Below are 21,036 nucleotides of genomic sequence, written 5' to 3'. Positions count from 1 at the left end.
AATAACTGTTGTTTTCTTGTAATATGTTATCAATATATGGTACTATTATCATAATGACACAATGTTTCAAATTATATTATGTTTAAAAATGTTATTTATTTCGAATAAATGAGTCTTGCAAACTCTTTTGGCCCATATTTCTTCCTGAAATTTTTTAAAAATCCATATTTTCCCCCCAGAATATGATTATTTGGTTTCCGTCTCTAAGAATTTACTTTATATATTTGCATATCGAACAATGAGTAACATAGTTATTATATTGGAAAATATTGAAGCATAAATTTATCAATATATACAATTTGCAAACACTTTTGACCCCCACAGTATATACACACACATACATACATACATACATACATATATATATTATAGTGTAAGGGGAGGAATGTAATATCCTGGCAGATACTGAATTTCTTTTAGTGAAATACCAAGGCTGGTTCCTACATACGGTTCATTTTTTTGGTAAACTTTCTTTAGCTCCCACCCTGTTACAGTTTAGTTTTTTGGCTATTTAGATTCTAAAGTACAATATTGATAATAAGGAGAATGAAAAATTTGAATATTCAATTCTCATTATTATCAGTGTGTATGTGTGCATGCATTTCACTTAGACATTGCCAGACTAATAACCTGGTGTACAACTCAATATATGTGTGTTTCAGAGCGAAGTGTTAGCTGAGTATAGAGCAGTAATAAGAGAGATGACAAAGGAATAAATGCTTAACTTATGAACTTCATTAGCTTACAGGTGTTACTGATATAAGATACAGAAGACTCCGAACTCAGTTCCTGAATAGCTGTTCTCCATATAGGCTTAAATGTAATTCTTTCTCAAATAAATTGCACTTCATATTTGAGGCTCTGATATAGCTATAAAGTGTTCTTCGGGCACTCAACTATGAGTCCACAGTATCTTATAGCAGAAACAGCTGTAAGCTAATGAAGTTCATAAAAGAAAGAAACAGACAGACAACAGCCCAATTCAGAGTGTAAAATGCAAAACAATAAATTATACTTTACTTTCCACACTATTTGGAACCACATACAGAATTTTCAAAAACTATTTTTAAATGAATTTTAACATCCTTCAAGGTATCATCTACATAGCATGATCAGAGAGAGAGAGAGAGAGAGAGAGAGAGAGAGAGAGAGAGAGAGAGAGAGAGAGAGAGAAAGAGAGAAATAAGAGAGTTTGCTCACAACTCCATTATAACTGTCAATCTGGCCAGCTTTTATTCTATATTCTTCACTAACTTAACCAAGGGAAACCTCAGGCTTGAGATTTTTTCCCTTTATGTATTATTCTGCACTGATTTTGGATTTGTGTGCAAATTTTGGAAATTCACTGAGAAACAATGCTACTGTTTCAAAACAAAGCAAACAATAATCTTAAACACACACACACACCATATATAGTAAAGCTCCATACAATGTGATTATTTTGGGAAGGTAGAAACATCATTATGCTGTATAGCATAATTACAATTAAATGAATTGAGCTGTAAGGAATTTTGACTGTATTAATAAATTAGATAAACTACAAATGAACACTTACCAGCTTAATTGCAACATGTTCATTATTATAAAGATTTTTACCTGGAAAAAAACAAAATTGCAATGAACAAAACATATATTTCAAAAAATTAATTATTTAAAATACATTGATTACAAAAAAATTTACTATTTAACAGGGTGAATAGAAAAAAATTGTATTACACTATTCTGATAAGAAATCATGAACTGAAGATTATTCTTGCATCAATTTTAACAGACAAACCATGAATACTTTCATTTACTTACATTATATTTAGATAGAAAGTAGTTATATAAAACATCTGTTTTTCCTAGCCGTCTAGTTATAAACAAAATACTTAAGAAATACCCTGTACAACACAAATCTAATTGACATTACATGCTTCTGTCAGTTCTACACCACCTAAAACTTCCCCAAATCTTATTTGTATTTGTTTTAAAGGAAGTTATGCATTCATTAATTAAGAAAGAAAACTTAAATCCCTTCCTCATTTATTTACATTCTGTAACATTTGCTATAAAAATTGACCCACTTGTGCTGACTTGTTCAGAGCCTTTTTTTTATTGAAACTTTCAAGCATACCTGGATATGTCATTTCTGAAGGAAATAACTCAGTTTACCTGAAAATTTCATAATGGAAAAGCCACAAAAAAAGGCCAGGAAAAAACAAACTATTCTCTCTTTTGTGATGCTCTATGTTTATGTCTGTTACTAAGTCCATCTAATTTATTACTAACATATTTCTTTTCATCTTGTCTGAGTGTATCCGTTTTTAGTTGTGTAATTAATTAACAATCTCACATGCACAACATTATTTTTAGCACAAACAACTATTTACATTAAATTAAAAAAAGATAATCCTTTTTATGTAATACTGCCAATTTTCACAATAATCCGACAACAAGTAAAGACACTATTGACATTTATATAAACACACGTTTTTAAGTTTTTGACTTTGAAAACTTTCAAAAGGATGTTAAGAGTTAATTACCATCAACATCCACAAAACTTTCAACTCTTTCAGATCTTGCAATTTCTCAAATGGGTTAATTCTCACTTTTTTATAACTTATAGCTACACAACCTTCCCATACCTGCCCAAAACATACAAGCTGCCTCACATGCAAACACACACATCCTCTCACTGTTCTTCAGAAAGCATTGCACAACTATGCCAATCCTATATAAATTACCTAGAAACAATAGACTTGAAGTAGTACATACCAGCTACAGGGTAGATGATCAAATACAACCACCTATCACAATATAACATACCACACACAGAAGACAAAAATACTATGAGTTACAAACACATTCACAACATAGACAACACACATAAGAAGACAGCAAAGAAAACAAAACTATGTGTAAGCATAATTAGATCAGCCACATGTACAACACTTGGTCAACAATAGTGCATAAACTGTGCAAAAAACATGATGGACCAGGCCAGTCCTACTTGGACCACCAACCTTTCCATAGTAAACTACAATAAACTACAAAGTACACAAACAGTGTACTATGTATCATAAATGGTTTGTACACAGACCACATCTACTATTCACCTACACAATGAAATGAAAACACAAAACTGAAAGACAACCTGAACATATGTAGGGCCTCTGAAAACCCAAACATGTATACAACTCCCTGGAGTACAACAACATCCTAGAAACACTATTTCTCTCTCTCTCTCTCTCTCAGCTCCCCCACCCCCAAGACAGAGAAACAGCTAGCTACAACACCTGTAACCTGATTAGTCCCAAAACCATGCTCTGCCAGTACCAGAATCTGAAAATATTCACAAATGGATTGACAGTGGAAGGACTGAAATTTGTTCATGCAGTCATCACATTACACTTCTTAGAATCAATCACTGCATGTTGGGTCAAACAGTATGATCTTTATTTAAAGGGAGACAGGCAATAACTAAGAAAATAGATCTGTAGGTTGCTTTCATCATTCAGCTGAATATCTGTGTGCAGTCAGCTCTGACCTGAAGCCGTACAACAGCATACCACACACATATTAAGACAATACATGAAATGACATACAACATTCAAAGTGCATCAAGAAAACAGTATGAAAAGCGAAGTAATGCAAAACCACACTCAAAGCAGTTACACAAATACACAATATACCAGCCTTGAATTGGAATTGAGTTTTTATTTTCTCCTAATCTATTTTTCTCTGTCTTTCTCTCTTCCAGGAGAAATCAGCTGTAATCAAACCTGGGGATGGATGAGCTCTACTATGACTAAAAACTGCCCAAGACATGCTATAGTCATGATAGCACTCCTACAATTTCATTGAGAAGTTGTAGGTCAAGAGTAAGAGAAGACAAATGTGCATGCATGTATCATCATCACTGATTTAATATCCACTTTTCCATCTTCACATGGGCTAGATTTATTGCAATGCATTTTCTACAACTGGATGTCATTAACCCTCACCTGTTTCCAAGCAAGCTAATAAAATCTCTTAGCAAGACATATTAACACAAAACATGAATGGAATTTATATTTCAATGTATCACTGTGTGTTTTCACAATTCACATGTTTTTGTGACCATAGTCCACATTCCTGAGATGATTGCAATACAATTTGTAATATCCATGAACTTCAGATGGGTCTTTGTTCATGCATTCATATAGGAGTTTTTATGTGCATACTCAAAAACATTTCCTGTAAACAAACTTAAAGGATAAAATATATATATATATATATATATATATATATATATATATATATGTATATAGGCTTTTGAACCTTTGAAATTTTTTGTACTTTCCTAACTTCTTTGTATTTTCTCTCCCTGTTTCTTTCTGTGGAAGAGTGTAGGCTTGAAATGTGAAAGACTTTTTCACTTCCCAAGGGTTAAACTAATACATCTGTTTATTGTCTACACCACCTGTCTTCATCTTTTGTTTTTTTTATGAATTCTCCCTATAAATATGTATATATATCATCATCATCATTGTTTAATGTCCGCTTTCCATGCTGGCATGGGTTGGACAATTTGACTGAGGACTTGTGAACCAGATGGCTGCACCAGGCTCCAATCTGATCTGGCAGAGTTTCTACAGCTGGATGTCCTAATGCCACACACACTTAAAAAACATTAACCTTTATATCAAAAAGAGATTTTTTAAAAAAGCAGCTAATATCTAAAGAAATATAGTTTTCTATATAGACAGATATGGTTGTAAATGATATTCCTTTAAAATTTAAAAACAAATTTAAATCTCTAACATTAAGCATTAATATAAAACACTAACAAAAAATTTTAAATGGATGTTGTACAAAAATGAATATATTATGAAAATCAGTATTTTATATAATGTCTTCATTTGTTTCCCAGTTACCTATTCTTCTTGTTACCAATACTTATTTCTTTACAAGTAAGGGATTTTGCACGAGAGAATTATTTGAAAGTACAGAACTTTCGAAGACTTCAGACCAAGTGCAATAGAAAACTCTTAATCAAAGAGACATATCTGCACTAACACACACACGCATTCAATTTTAAATCTGCTTTCCATGCTAGCATAGATTAGACAAATGTGTATGTGCATCTTCCTATTACTGATCATATATATCATTTCACTATCACATGTGTTATATATTTAGAACTTACACAAATCAGTTCAAATAAAATAAGAGAACTGCATAAGCAGGAGATATGAATGATGCAACAGCTGGACAGAGTACACACAATATTATGCAACTTACAATTTTACTTTCCATATTTATCTATTGATTTGCATTTTTTTTTCAACTCTGCTATTGCCAATCACTCACTCCCCACTTGACTCCACTCCCTCCCTCAAATAACCCTACCTTTTTCCCATCATACTCTTGTTCTTTCCACTTACACACCCATTCTAGTCCTTTTGATCTCTCTCTCTCTCTCTCCTATTCCACTCTTTCAGTCATCTAAGCAAATGTATATGTCTTAGGTTAATGAGTATTCTCTCTACATCTACCCTCTCAGTCACCCATTTCTGGCCTTTCTGCTGTCATCATCCTCCTCTCACTCCCTCTTCATTCTAAACACTTTAGAGTTGGAAGCACTTTCTACATTTACTGTATATAAAGTACACGCTTCTTGTGACAGTTCCACAGCTGCACTCCCTCTACAGGTGATTGGTGTGACAACTTCAAGTGCTGATGACATAAAAGCACTATAAAGTGACTCCTGTCTCACTAAGGACTATTCAACCTCTTGTGTTGGCACCACAGGAAAATGCACCCAATTACATTCTGTAAAGTAATTGGCAATAGGAAGAGCATCCAGCCATATATGAAGAAAAAATACTAAGAGAATAAGTGGTGAAGGCATGTGTCCAAGTAATTAGTGTGTTGGGTTCATAAACCTGGGGGTGATTCTTGGACCAGGCAGTGCATTTTGTCCTTCAGCAAGACAAATCATTTCACATTTCTCCAAGATACTGAAATGACTGCTAGTGCAACCCTCACACTGTACAGCTAGCACATCTTCAATGTTCTGTTGGATCAACGGTGAGAGGCAAAGAGGCTGTCCATCTTTGCTTGTGACCACATACACACCTAAAACAATTAGCAAAACCATGGTACAAGATAGCAGGTCATATTCACTTGCAAGTGGCAGCTAAGCTTTCTAAGAGAAAAAGCCCTTTGTTTGTAATAGTGATAGCATTTAGTCCCCATATCACAACCGCACTCTAATATACCATGAAAAATATCAACTCAGAGTGTGTTACCATGGAAGTAGATTTTATTTAATTCCAGAAGCCATAAAAGTAGTTTAAAGTTTCAGCTAATAGTAGTTCATGCTATTGACTATTCTAATACAGTATTCTCTCAATATATCAGAATTGAATTATAAACAACTGAGCATTTCTGTACACCAAACAAGGTTACTTTCCTTGTTATTCATTTCCATCATCACTGTAACTTACTTACAGACTGTTAACTAAAACCTACTAAGTCCTGTGGATCAGCATACAGAAGGCTTTATAAATATTCAGTTGTACATGACTTCCTTTGAGCTGGAACTAAAAACAATGAGGAAAGACTCAGCAACATAATTTGATTCTTCACTAAACTGACAGCTAATCATGATCCTATCACTCCTGCTTGACTTTGGCCAACATACTACGGCGTGGATTCATAACAGCCTTTGCTAAACTGAAGAGAGAGGTTAATTTGTTTGTTGCCAAATTACATTAGCTAACTCAAGGACATTTTCAACCCAATTCATAGTTGGACTTCTATCATTTCCTTGCTTTTACCATATCTATTTTTCTCTCTGTAAAGTTACTTCACAGATAATTTTTTTAAGTCAGAAGAGAGGCTTCCATTGCTTTTTACAGAGTTCCTAAGGTTAGTGGGAGAAAGGAAAGAAGAAACCCTATCTTGTAAGTTATCTTCAAAATACAGGCATGATTCCAATGTGAGCAGAGAGGATTCGGCTAAGCAGACCCAAGGACCAGGTAGTGTGTTAAACCCAGAATTAATTAAGTTTTTCAATCAAAAACAGACACTCCATCTGACAAGCTTCTACCATCTACATCAAACAAATTTCATCAACAAGGTTTGAGATGATGCAAAGTTATGTTATTAAAAGTATCATGCAGTAAGATAGAACCCTGCAACCATATGATTGCAAAAGAACTTGTTAATCATATAACCTTATGAATAATCTGACAAAACAATTGTAACAGTAAACTAGCCAGGTGTTTTTAGCATCATAGCAACAAGTCTCTCTCTGAAGATCCACAAGCTTTTCCCATCTTTATAGCCTTAATTGCTTGACACACTACCTACTATTTTCATGCAGCTGGCACATCTGATCACACCCTAGACCATTGTTCAACTTCTGCTAATGACATTTGCAATTATTTTCTATGTCATTGAGGACATGCACAGCCATTTTATTTCAGATACTCTTTTCCCTATTACTTGCTCTGTTATTCACCTGCAACTTCTAAACAGCTCCTCACTTATTGTCCATCTGATATGAAACATTACTCAATCACCTCCATACTTGCTTTCAAGCTGATTTTTTTCTTTTCAAACATTCATTGAATTTTTATAAATAATTCTCCCAAACATGATCTTCTCTATCTTCCATATGCACATTCGACCAATAGCTTACAGAGGTGTTCCTTAAGAAGGTTTAGCTATCTTTTGTATCCCATACACATTATCCTTAATAATAATAATATGAATTTTTTTTAAAAATCATATCCCTTGCCACATCTCCAAATTAAGACTTTGAGTTTAAAATTAATCACAACTTTATGTCAGCATTCACTTTTTTTCTAAACTGTAAACTGTTAATCACATTTTTTCTTCTCTTGGACAAACCAAAGTCAGTGTCACAGTTTATTCCATTGAATACATAGGTTCTCAAAGTGGACGCTACTGCCCCCACCCACCCCCGGTGGGCATTGACACAGTCCAGGTGGGTGCTGGTGCTTAGGGGGGGGGGGAGAAAAAGGAGGCACTGGGAGGGAGGCAGTGAATTGGGGGACGCTATGAATTTATTATATTATTATAGTATTGTATACAAATTATATAATATATTAAATATCAAATGATTCATAGTATATATAAATTAGTAAAATATAAAATATTTATTTATACATAAAAATAGGGGTGGGGACACTGAGGGTATTATGTGGCCATGAGGAGGGGGGAGCTCAAAAAGTTTGACAACCTCTGATCTAACAGGTAACCACTTAGTTAACTGGCTTCTTTATGAAAATTATCTCATCTTCAATTAAGAATATATTAATTCATTAATAAACAAGTTAACTAGTTATCATTTATCTTACCTAAAATACACCAATAATTTACAAAATCAATAACAACCAAATTTAACAAATTATCAATGATCGTTTTTAATTTCAACTACATACATATTATTAATATGTGCATACACATGCATGTGCAGGTGTATTTGTCTGTAAAAGCAGCAGCTCCCAATAGCACATCAACCCAAATTATAAGAGAATTGTTCAGGAAAGACATAAAGCCTTAATTTGCAAGGCTTATAATTAATATGTATGAACACTGAGATGAAGGTATCAGATAAAATATCAATTTTGACAGAGCTAAATTTCTATTTTTGCCCCTTGATTTTTTAACATTTATGTCATCATGTTAGGCAACTATGTACTCACAATTTAAGATACAAAAATCATTTAATCTCAGTGATGTAATCGTAACAGCTAATACATGTTTTCTAATGTAAAGTTTTTAAAGTAGTCACCAAAAGATATATAATAATGGTAATATTATTTGAAATTCAAGTCAGTTTATTTAAAGATTTTATCAACATAATTGCAACAAGAATATTTTCTTAGATTGTAAGTTCAGTGGATAACAGGTAGACCACCAAACCAAAGGCCTTATAGTAGTTCAGTGTTCTGAATTCAAATTCCAAAATAAGTTGATATAAAATTAGTACAATTAATAAATACATCAAGACTGGAGTCAATTCATTTAAATGTTTCTATTTCAGTTTTTTACTAGATACTGACCCTCTACAATGTTCAAGTGCAACTCATTAAGTACTACTCACATATTTGGGCAGTGCTGCTGCATCGACCACATCCAAAACAATTACTCACTTGTCAACACAGTATAACAAATGATTGACATGCTAACTGTCCCTGCCTGTTTTACTTACAGGTATCTCAACCCCATCAATCTCAACAGTCTGGGAAAGCCAGCAGATGTCACAGGTGCTGCCCCTTCTATGCCAACAATACAATGGTTTTTTTAAAATGACTGCTAAAATATTAAACTGAAAATCATTTCAAATGAGGTTAATTTTCTTAGATTATTTTTTATTTTTTGTTTGTTTAACAAAATAAAAAATTCTTCAGATTATCTAGAATCTCAGTCATTACACAAAATTATATAATTTCCTACTTAATTATGAGTATTATCAATACAATTAATAGTGCACTTACAACAAAAGTCTATAAATCTGATAACAACAGATTACATGATAAAATCTAGCATCCCATATCTATTAATGTCCTTCAACCTATCTCCAAAATTCATGTTAAAATGTTTACCAAAATCCATCTTTATGCCAGAAATATATTTTCTTTTATTCTTTTACTGGTTTCAATCAGTGAACAACAGCCAAGTTTAGAGATACCATCGATTGGTTTTAGTCAACTATTACACCAAACCCAATATTTTGCAAGTATTTCTACCAATTTTCAACATTCAAAACTTGATTCAATCCAAAATTAAGATAGAAGACACTTGTCAAGGGATCAAACCCAGAACCACATGGTTTACAGAGTAAACTTTTTAACCACACAGACAAAAGTTTATAAATATATATATATATATATATATATATATATATATATATATATATATATATTTCTTGTAGGATTGAACTATTGATTTCTAATAAAGTTACAAGGACTATAAATTTGGGATGGGTACAAGTGATAAAAATCAACCTAGGATGTGAAGTTGGCTTCAGCAGTATTTGAACTCAGAAAGTAAGCTATATTGCTAACTTCAGTGTTGCTTGCCTAGAAGGACTGAAAAACTAAACAGTTCTCAATATGAAGTAAAATACTAATTTTTGCTTCAGTTTCATCACAAATATGAATTAAGCTCAATCAGAAGTCATTCTTGACTTTATATTTTCAAGCTAACATGTGATTAATTACCCCAGATATTCTTCCAGAAACCACTAATTACCTAACCATGCCACACTGAAGTCTCTCAATCAAATTCCAAATCTTCAGAGCATATACAAACTTCAACTAAAACATTATATAATGAGACATTCTGCTCAAAATTAGTATAATAATACTAAACATTTATATACATTTCTTTCTTTATCAGCTCTCATTTACCTGTGTTATATAAATACATATGTTGAATTTATATTGAAAGAACCCTCACTATCATTCTATCCATGTCTAAATACCAATTACAATTTTCAATTCAAAATAATTTCTTATCTCCTATTTCTGAAGTGGTTTAGTGACAGATCAGGATATCTAAATAAACAAACACTGAAGATGCCATCAGAATTTTTAATACATAATGAGTGCATGTGATATTATTGTTTAATGAACATGCAAAGTATGCTCCAACTATCAATTCCAGCATTCTCAGAAGTTTCAGTTAAATTTACAAAATCTGTATGACAATCCTATTCCTGGCTAAAAGAGCAAAGAACATTCAGATATAAAAACAACTGCTCAAAACTCCTAAATCTGATTTATAACAAGACAAAAAAAAAGTAAACCATACAAGTGGCAGTATAAAAATTTCAAGCTTTACAAAGAGATTGTGGAATTGTTTAACAAAAATGGAAATAATAAATTCCTAAATAATAACCATATTTTAAATGCTTTCATGTGATTTTCTGAATTTATCACTTTCTTAAAATCACTTTCATATAGAAAGTGGAAATCAGAAAACAATACTATTTCTGTTTCAAACTCATTTCTTAGAGCAGCAGTTCTCAAACTTTTCAAAAAATTTTACATGCCAGTCCCCTTTCAGTTTTTTTCGATGATTCACGGTCTCCTATAAAATGCAGGATAATTAACATGGAAAAAATGACATACTTTCAAGTACTGTATTTTCCAGAATATGAACCGCACTGCCAATAAACCCGCAACCCCGAAACCCACAACTTAATCCATGCAATACTCCATTGGGGTACAATACATACACATAAAAACATGGGAAACCAGTTGATCAATTGGTTAGAAAGTAAATGAGAAATGGAAACAGTCCAAAATATCTTGAGCATCCTGTATAAACAACTGCTTAAGATCCATTTATACCCAATTGGCAGAAAGAAACTATAGGTTACACACTAAAAATTACAGTGGTTTTCGAGCTTTTGGCATCACCTTCCCCTTTCACCATGTTTTGAGATGCTATTCCTCCCCATTGGCAGGTCATTCCTTATACTGATGATCCAAGAGGTGCATTTCTATCAATTTGGTTATTTTAAGCTGAAGAATTGTAATAGCATCCCAAAATGTACAGAAATTTCTGCCAATTGGACCATTAGTATGCACAGAAAACCCACAATTTTAGTAGAAATACCGTCTTCTTCTCCCCTGAAGGTCTCCCATCCCTTTTCCTGAATCCCTGATACATAACATGACATAAATGAATTATATAAGAAATTATTTACTCACAAAAGCAGACCGTCTGTCATTTTATTTACAGCAAAGTTCAGTGTGATGGATATACCTGCTTTGCAGCAACCGACTCTTCTATGTTTGCCTCTGTTTTGGAGAGGCAACCCACATTTCTGGTGTGACAGTCAGTCGATTTTGTGGCAAGGGGAGTGGAAAACATGGTCTCACTCTCATAGGTGGTTGGAAATGGCATCAGTACTTTAAGAGCCATCAGAATATGACTGCCATTTCAATCTAAAAGAACAGCACATTTCATGGGAAAAAAAATTTGCACCTCCATCACTGACCAAATCAATAAACTGCTCTTGTATTAAATTGTCTTCTGTTGGCAGATCACTAACAGAGAGTACAAAGGAGTTCCTGATAAAGCAGCAATGTTTGTCAAAGTCATGAAAATCAGGAAAATAAAAAGATATTTCTCTGCCAAGTATTGACACACGTTATTTCATGAGTTCAACAATATCATCATCGACTTGAAGCTTGTTTTCATCAATAAACATGTTTAATAGAGTAAATGATGCAAATTTTTTTCTATTCAACCTTTGGTACCAAAGTTCAAGCTTCATTTTGAAAGCAGTTAGTTTTTCATGAGAATAAAACATGGTTATATCTTTCCCTTGCAGTGAAAGATTGACGGCAGTCACTGACTCGAATATATCTACAAAAACTGCCAAGAAGATCAGAAAACGAACGTCAGAGGATTTGGCGTGCAAATCTGGCTTGGCAGCTTGTAAATAATCATGGACTTCTTTTCATAGAAGGAAGACCCTCTTTATTGTTTTTCCTCTCAAAAGCCATCTCACTTTTGAGTGCAACAGTGTTTCGAATTCAGAATAATTTTCTTTGCACAACTCAGCAAATAGACAGGAGCTGAGTGCATTTGCTTTGATAACTCAACAGGCATGGTTTTCACCATTAGTGCTTGTCGAATTGTACAGCATATACCAATAGCACCTGGGGACTTTTCTTTCACCAAAGTCTGAAAACCTGAACAGCAATCAAGAATCGCAAGAGCTTTGTTGATGCACACGCCAATGGCATGCTTCCAGTTGATATCATGTGCCTCAAAAAATTTGTCCACTTTGTTAAAAATTTCCCTTGTAGTTGTTTTGGTGCTGAGGGTTTCGCAAAACAAGAATTCATCTTCCATAACGTACATAAACATAAAGTTGGGCTAAGTGGGCAACATCCATCATTTCATCAAGCTGGGCCATGAAAAGTTAAAAAGTGAACTGTGAATCTTCGAGACCACCTACAACAGAATGTTATCAGACAGCTCAGTTATTTGCCTAACAGTATCATTTGAGAGAGAGAGAGAGATGCTTCAGCTTCTGAATTTCAGAACTTCCCAGCACAGTCAATATGATTTCTTTGCAGCAAGGCAATATCAACTCTTCAGATATTGTGGAGCTTTTGGGCAACAGCTATTTTCCTTGAAACCTTGTACGATGCTTTCAAACCAGTTATAATGTCCAACAAAAGCATTCCTGTGTAATCAAGTCTGGATTTTGTCAATCTGTCGTCTTCAAGTCTGGATTTTGTCAATCTGTCGTCTTCATGTCTGGAAAAGTCAACATCTCTATTTATTGAACTGGGATGCTTCATTTTGACGTGCTAGACTTTAGAGAAGTAGATGCCAAAGCCTCAGAGCACAAAACACACTGTGGTTTCTCTTCTCTGCCAAACTTTATCACAGTAAAACTAAATTGCAAATAAGATTTGTCATATCCCATTTTCTTCTTTGAAGGCATTGTAAAAAAAAAATAAAATTCAGTAAACCAATATGATTTAACAATATCAGTGTATATTTATTCCACATTTATGTTAAACTATGGGTGTGCATATATGGCTTATTGTAGCCAACTTTTGGGTGCACTAATTAGCAATAAAGGTTACCTATCACTATTAATTGTGAAAGAAAATCAAAGTATATGTGAGCATTGTTTTGTCCATAGATAAACCTCCATGAATTGATAATTGTTGAGAAGATAGTTCTGTCAGAATACATTGCCATGAAAAACAACATGCCTTATAAAGCCCAGCTACCATGCAAGAGGAAAATAGATGTCTGACAAAAGGCAAGGTCATGCGGGAACATACACAGGTGAGCATTCATGCATGATCAACCATTATACCTGCACATTTTCCATCGGCCAATCACACTCGTTGTTCTACAAGTATGGCTAGCAAATGAGCATGTAGGAGTGGCATGGGATTTTCAAATCAACAACAAAAAAAAAGGATGATAGCATGTAAAAACATGAAAGTTTTGAAAATTTTTAACTTAACTATCTCAAGTCAATGATTTTCACAATACTTCAGTGCCCCTTTGTGATACCCCTAAAATTGGTTTGTGGTCCCCTAGGGGACTATGGACCCCAGTTTGAGAACCACTGTCTTAGAGCATGCCATAAAGGAAAAAAGTTATTTGGAATTTTTTAAGACTAAAACATTTAATTAAAGTTAACATTATTTAACGTCCACTTTTCCATGCTTGCATAGATTGGACAGAATCTATTGAGGGAGAATTTCAATGGCCATCTCTTCCTGTTGCAAACCTACACCTGTTCCCAAACAAGGTAATATTTTCTCATAGTCTGACATGTTTCTCACGGAAGACTGGAAACAAACTCACTTGTATGATGATGAGAGTCATTTACAACTATCATGGAATGTCTAGGCAAGAATACATGCAAACATGCACACACACATCCACATTATATATAACAAGCTTCTTTCAGTTTTTGTCTACCAGATACATTGTAAGGCTTTGGTCAGCCCTGGATTATAATAGAAGACACTTGCTCACAGTGCTGCACAGATGGACTGAAGTGAAAACCACATGGTTCAGAAGCAATCTTCTTAACTACACAGCCACACCTGCTATTTATAAACTTGTGAAAACCTTGGAATAATTATCAAAATTGGTGCTATTAAGTGAACCAGCTGTATAACATCTACAAGAACATGCTTAAATTTCATGCTCTAGTCAGTCCATCGAAACATGAGAAGAAATAATCATTTATAAGGAATAAATTAGGACATTAAATTATAAATATTAATTTATATCTAATTTATTTTCTTTTATAAAATAAACAATACAAGAATTTTTTCATTTCTAAATTCAAGTTTTTAATGTATTTATTTACAGGTAAAATTATTCTTTTTACACAAGAAAAATGCATTTTGATAACAACATGGAACCTTGAGCTGTTTAGTAACTTTTTTTCCATAATCTAAATTTTACAACCACAAATAAATTCAGAAAAAATACAATGACCTTTAATAATGATGCTAATTCTAGAATAGCGAAAATTATAGAGAATCTTCTTCAAATATATAAGGCATGAGTATCTATTTTTAAGTTAGTCTGAAGAATGATTATCAACCAATAAAAATGTTTTCATACATGTCAGAAATTTTGTCATTAAAGTTAAAAGGAAGACAATAAAGGAAAAATTCCTGTCCTATGACAATTTCCACCAATAAATCAATCACCACCAATCGATCAATCAACATGAATTACTAAAGAATATTAAAGAACACTAATATCCGCAATCAACATTTTAAGATTATTGGTGCTGCCTATAAGGGGAATATCCAAAAATTCTGTTGTTAAAAAATTACATTATTAAAATTGGAAAAATAAATAAGTTCAAATAATAGACATAGATTTACATTAATAATTATAATTTCAAATATTATTGCTGAATCCCTATAAAAATTTAATGTATCATCATTCCCAAGGTGTAATTTATTACAGGAATGACATGAATATCCAACCCTTAACATCTTGCAAAGCCTGAGGTATTAGACGTTTATCTGCAACAATTTTTTTTATTATCTAATAATTTATTTAAAAAACATCTAAGCTGCTCTATCCAAATATATTGAATTTTTTTTTTTTAAAGTAATCATTATTTCTACCTCCATTTTCTAGCCTAAAACTAATTATCAAAATTTATTCAACCAAATCAAACAAATGAGGAATAAAAGCTTCAAACATATTAATAGCTTATTGATATTGGCATACTCTCATCTGGGAATCTAAAAATAGCTTAACTCAATAACATTAAAAACTAAATCAATTCTTTAATTATACTGAAAACATATTACTGCATTCATAAATATATAAATCTACATTTTACTCCCAGCTAAAATGCTTTGATTTGAAATTCTCTCAAAGTTATTTTGCCATAATTTCAGACCCTCAGCTCTACAATATCCTCTCCATTAGTGTATTTAGGAAATTCTTTTTTCTTTTATAGAATGTCATCCATTTTTCTTGATTTTTAACTAAATTTACACATCATAGCTATTTATGCAATTTATGATGTTTTTACATGAGAACAAGATGTTCTTTGTACATTTGTTTCTTCGGGATGCCCAATTTAACAGACAAGCCACCATCACTGTCACTCAAAACACAGTCATACCTCTCCATGTGGTGGAGAAGGCTGTTACTAAGGAGACTCAAAGTAGCACTTCATGCATCCCAAAAAAAAAAAAAAATCAACACAGTTAATCTTATTTGTGAACGCTACAACTGTAAGTAATCACATTTTATTTTGAGATATGGTGGCTTTTTTTTGTTTTTTTCTTTTGTTTTTTTTTACAGTCTGAGTATAAACAACTGCAGACACAGATGAGATGTCCTAATTGCAGCAGAAAATTTAACAGCCTCAAAGAGATAAATCAAGATACAGAAGTAGGGATGGAAGTAATAGCAGAAGTAATGAAGAGAGCATGAGGCTTATGGATTTCTTTGCTAGACTAGGAGAGTGGACCATTTTTTTTTTCTAATATCCATTTTTAAATTGACAATAGACAGACAAATATTATGAAAGACAAAATTTCCTTCAAGAAGTTATTTGAATTGGTGATTCAAGCTGAAAGCAATGATGACAGGAACAAGAACATTAATGACAATGAAAATGAAAGCCAAACAGACCTTCATAAAGACAATTCTACACAATACTAGCATCTACTATAGAAACAAGACAGCTGGGTACACAAAGAAAAACCTAAATCAAAATCACTAATTCCATTGATAGAGCAAAGCCTAGCTAAGCAATGGAAAATACACAGTGGTGGCATGGTGTAATCTCTATCACTTCATTTGGTGATAGGACTGAGAAAGTCTCAAAGCATTAATGGACTTATAGATTTAGAAATGTTATTGTTCTAAACTAAACATAACAATCTAATAATGAAGAGGTGCAGCAGCCAGGAAAAACCACCAGCACTGATATGAGTTGGATGAATCATCATAGCTCAAGTCCTTATCGGTAGCTACTGCCCTCACAGGCTGGTGCTCACACATTTCAATTTTGACTTGGCTTCTATTAAAAACCTAAACCAAAAATATTGTACTGAATGCCTTTCCTATCACCAATCATTTTCCAGAGTGAACTGATGCATTTTGTGTCACCAACAATAGAGGCTGACATTTCCTTGATGAGACAAGACTAAATGGTCCTCTCAAGCCCACACAACACATTCACTGACCACTTAACTGTTAGAACAAAAGAGTACCTACTGGTCTATTGTGCATGCATACACCCTCTCACACAAAAACAAAAATACACATTAACAAATATTGTGCACGCACATATGGAGAGAGAGGAGGAAAAGGGAGATACATTTATATACTAGCACTAACATATCCAAAACGCTTACATCTATGCTTCAATCCAGATATGGGAGCATAGCCAGATATATAGATATACATGCAATTCCATGTTCCTTCTATTTGATTGGCCCAGTACTGGTGCAGTCACCTCTTTTGTGCATTATATCTGATTCCTCTTATATTCGAATTTGCTCTCAGCTCATTTGTGGTCTGTTGTTCATGTACACTCACATTACACACCCACTAGAGAATATCTTTCTTATCAACCTTCCACACATTCTCTACACCTAGGTAATAGAAGCTACTTCAAGGGAAACCTCTGAATATTTTGAAGCTGATGCTCATATATTTCATTTTGGGCTTGCTTTCTATAGTTGAATACCCTTCATGTCATCAACCACTTTCCAGAGTGTACTAGATGCATTTTATCTATTTTAATAAAGGTTGCTATGTCCTTGATGAGACAAGACTAAAGTGTCCTCTTGACCCACATTTCTCAACATGTTCCACAACCACTTTACCATTGAGACCAAAGACTGCTCAGTGCTCTAAAAATGGTACATACAAACACACACCCTTAAGGGAAACATCTCCATAAACATAGACATTATATATATACTAGCATAAACATGTCAGCATAAATGCTGACAGTTCTATTAATGATAGAAAATGGTGCGTCAAAACAATGGGAGAAACCACTGATGTCAGCAATTGAGTAAATATATGTGCATACACAGAATTGAAGCACTTGAACAGATATAGTAGTAATGTCTCAGTTAAAAATATTATCATCCCCATAGTCTTAGTAACTAGGAAGGCTAAAGTGTTAGTAAGTAGGAAGACAGACAAATTACAAATCTTATCAGGGAGATGGCCCAGTTTAATATGTAGAAAAGGCATAGGTAGAAACTCCATAAGATGTACCCAGTGTAAGGTATGGACAGATAAGAGGTACAGCAATATCAAAGGAAGGTTAATTGGGAAGATAGTTTGTGTGTGGCAGATACACAGGTGCAATAAACACCAAAGATGTACAGAAAACAGATTTCATCACATGCCAGAGAGAAAAACTAGAAGTAATTGACAGCTTCCATTACCTAGGTGACCAAGTCAGTAGTAGGGATGGATGCTCTGAGAGCATAGCTGCTAGAATAAGAATAGCCTGAACGAAGTTCAGAGAGCTCCTACTACTACTGGTAACAAAGGACCTCTTGCGCAAAAAGAAAGGTAGACTGTATGATGCATGTGTTTGAACAGCCATGCTACATGGCAGTGAAACATGAGCAGTGATTGCTGAGGACATGCATAAGCTTGAAAGAAATGAAGCTAGTATGCTCTGCTGGATGTGTAATGTCAGTGGGCATACATGACAGAGTGTAAGTGCCCTAAGAGAAAAGTTGGACATAAGAAGCATTAGATGTGGCATGCAAGAGAGACAACTGCACTGGTATGGTCATGTGTTGCATATGGATAAGGACAGCTATGTGAAGAAGTGTCACACCCTAATAGTGGCAGGAACCTGTGGAAGAGGTAGAACCAGGAAGACATGGAATGAGGTAGTGAAGTATGACTTCTGAATGTTGGGCCTCACAGAGGCCATGACAAGTGACCAAGACCTTTGGAGATATGTATGCTGTGCTTGAGAAGACTCAGCAAGCCAAGTGAGATCAAGCCAAGTGAGATCATGGTCAATGCCAGTATCGCATAGCTGGCCCATTTAAAAGCATTCTTCAGTTGTCAGGCAATATGCTATGCTTGTGAAGACCTGTTGAACTGAGTGAAATCATAGTCGTGGCTGATGCCAGTGCCGCCTGACTGGCTTCCGTGTCGGTGACATACAAAAGCATCCACTACAGTGGTTGGCGTTAGGAATGGCACCTTGTCAAATCAGATTGGATCCTGGTGCCGCCTTCTGGCTTGCCAGTCCTCAGTCAAACAATCCAACCCATGCCAGCAAAGAGCTGCACCAGGATCCAGTCTGACTTTGGCTTGATTTCCATGACTGGATGCCCTTCCAAATGCCAACTACTCCAAGAGTATAGTGGGTGCTTTTACACATCACTAGCATGGGCACTTTTACAGGTCACTGGCATGGGTGCTGTTATATGTCACTAGCACTGGCTACAACTATGATTTCACTTGATTTGACAAGTCAACTCAAGCACAGCAAATTGTCAAAGGTTACAATCATTTGTCATCACTTCATCGCTTCACTCCATGTCTTCCTGGGTTTTTACTTGCTTCAATCACGAGACTGTGGCCATGCTGGGACATAGCCTTGAAGACCCCACTTATTCTTTCAGCCTGGCACCTATTCTAGCAGTTTCTTTTTGCTGAACCACTTAGTTATAGGGATATAAACAAACCAAACTGGTTGTCAAGTGGACAAATACAGAAATACACACACATACATACATACAACAGGCTTCTTTCACTTTCTGTCCACCAAATCCACTCACAAGGTTTTGGTAGCCAAGGGACTATAGTAGACTACACATACATAAGGTGTTACGCAGTGGAACTGAACTCACAACCATGTGGTAGGGAAACAAACTTCTGACCACAAGCATATATAGACACACATATTTATATATAAATTTATCCATGTGCATACAAATACGTGTGTGTGAGAATGTATTAAACTTTACTTGGAAAAAGGAAGAAGCATTAGTTTCAGAAAGGCAAGCATAGAAAAATGGACTAGAATAAAAAAAAATTGAAAGAATATATATATTCTTTCATTCTTTTACTTGTTTCAGTCATTTGACTGCAGCCATGCTGGAGCACTGCCTAGAGTCACAGAAATCGGCCCAGGAATTATTCTTTGTAAGTCTAGTACTTATTCTATCAGTCTCTTTTGTCAAATCGTTAAGTTTTGGGGACTTAAATACACCAACATTGGTTGTCAAGCAATGGTGGGGCGTCAGACAGAAAGATATATATATATATATATATAACAGGCTTCTTTCAGTTCCCATCTACAAAATCCACTCACAAGGTTTTGGTTAGCCCAAGGCTATAATAGAAGACACTTGCCCAAGGTGTCACGCAGTGGGTTTGAACCTGGAACCATGTGGTTGGGAAGCAAGCTTCTTACCACACAGCCACACTAGTGCCTATAGACATATACATGAATTTATAAATTTTACAACAGTGATAGTACTTTAAAACAAAGGAGTTTAATAATCAATTTCATATATATTTATAAATGTATGTGTGTGTGTGAAATTAATAAAATAAACTTGCAATAATCTGACAAAAATTTAAGTTCATTTTGATTAAAATACTGATGACTCAAGAGCAAAACATCTCATTACACCTGCACTATAACCGTCACTCACACTCCATTTGTTGTCCAGCATAACTGATGTGAAACACACTGCATTTTATTACACGTAAGATAAGATCAGTTAAGCATTTAGAATGAACTTTCAGATTACAAAAGATAAGCAGAACAACTAATGAGAGATGCTGTTACAGCAAGAGAGTAGAAACTCTATTGAATAATTTAGAAAACTAATTCATTAAGCATTGAGACAAATACAAAGAATAAACAGAACTCAAGCTTGTGTCAAACGATTTAGAAAATAAAAGTTTTATAAATTGGAATAAATTAAATAGCTTCAAGTGCTAAAGTGTTACTCACAAAAAAAAAGATCAGGCATAGTGTGTGTGTGTGTG

At 34.1% G+C, this 21,036-nt stretch overlaps 1 protein-coding gene across 2 annotated transcripts in view; it reads right to left on the bottom strand.

Moving 5' to 3' along the window:
• LOC106876726 (casein kinase I) overlaps positions 1–21,036 on the bottom strand; it is a 192,822-nt gene that overhangs the window by 125,254 nt on the left and 46,532 nt on the right. For both annotated transcript variants that reach the window (XM_014925406.2, XM_014925413.2), the window contains exon 2: positions 1,556–1,596. In XM_014925406.2, the coding sequence (XP_014780892.1) occupies positions 1,556–1,596 (41 nt within the window). The remainder of the gene's footprint in view (positions 1–1,555; positions 1,597–21,036) is intronic.

The sequence above is a fragment of the Octopus bimaculoides genome, chromosome 2 (genome assembly GCF_001194135.2).
Source record: "Octopus bimaculoides isolate UCB-OBI-ISO-001 chromosome 2, ASM119413v2, whole genome shotgun sequence".
Classification (NCBI taxonomy): domain Eukaryota; kingdom Metazoa; phylum Mollusca; class Cephalopoda; order Octopoda; family Octopodidae; genus Octopus; species Octopus bimaculoides.
The sequence above is the reverse complement of the archived record's forward strand: the minus strand, read 5'-3'. Positions and strand labels throughout refer to the sequence as shown.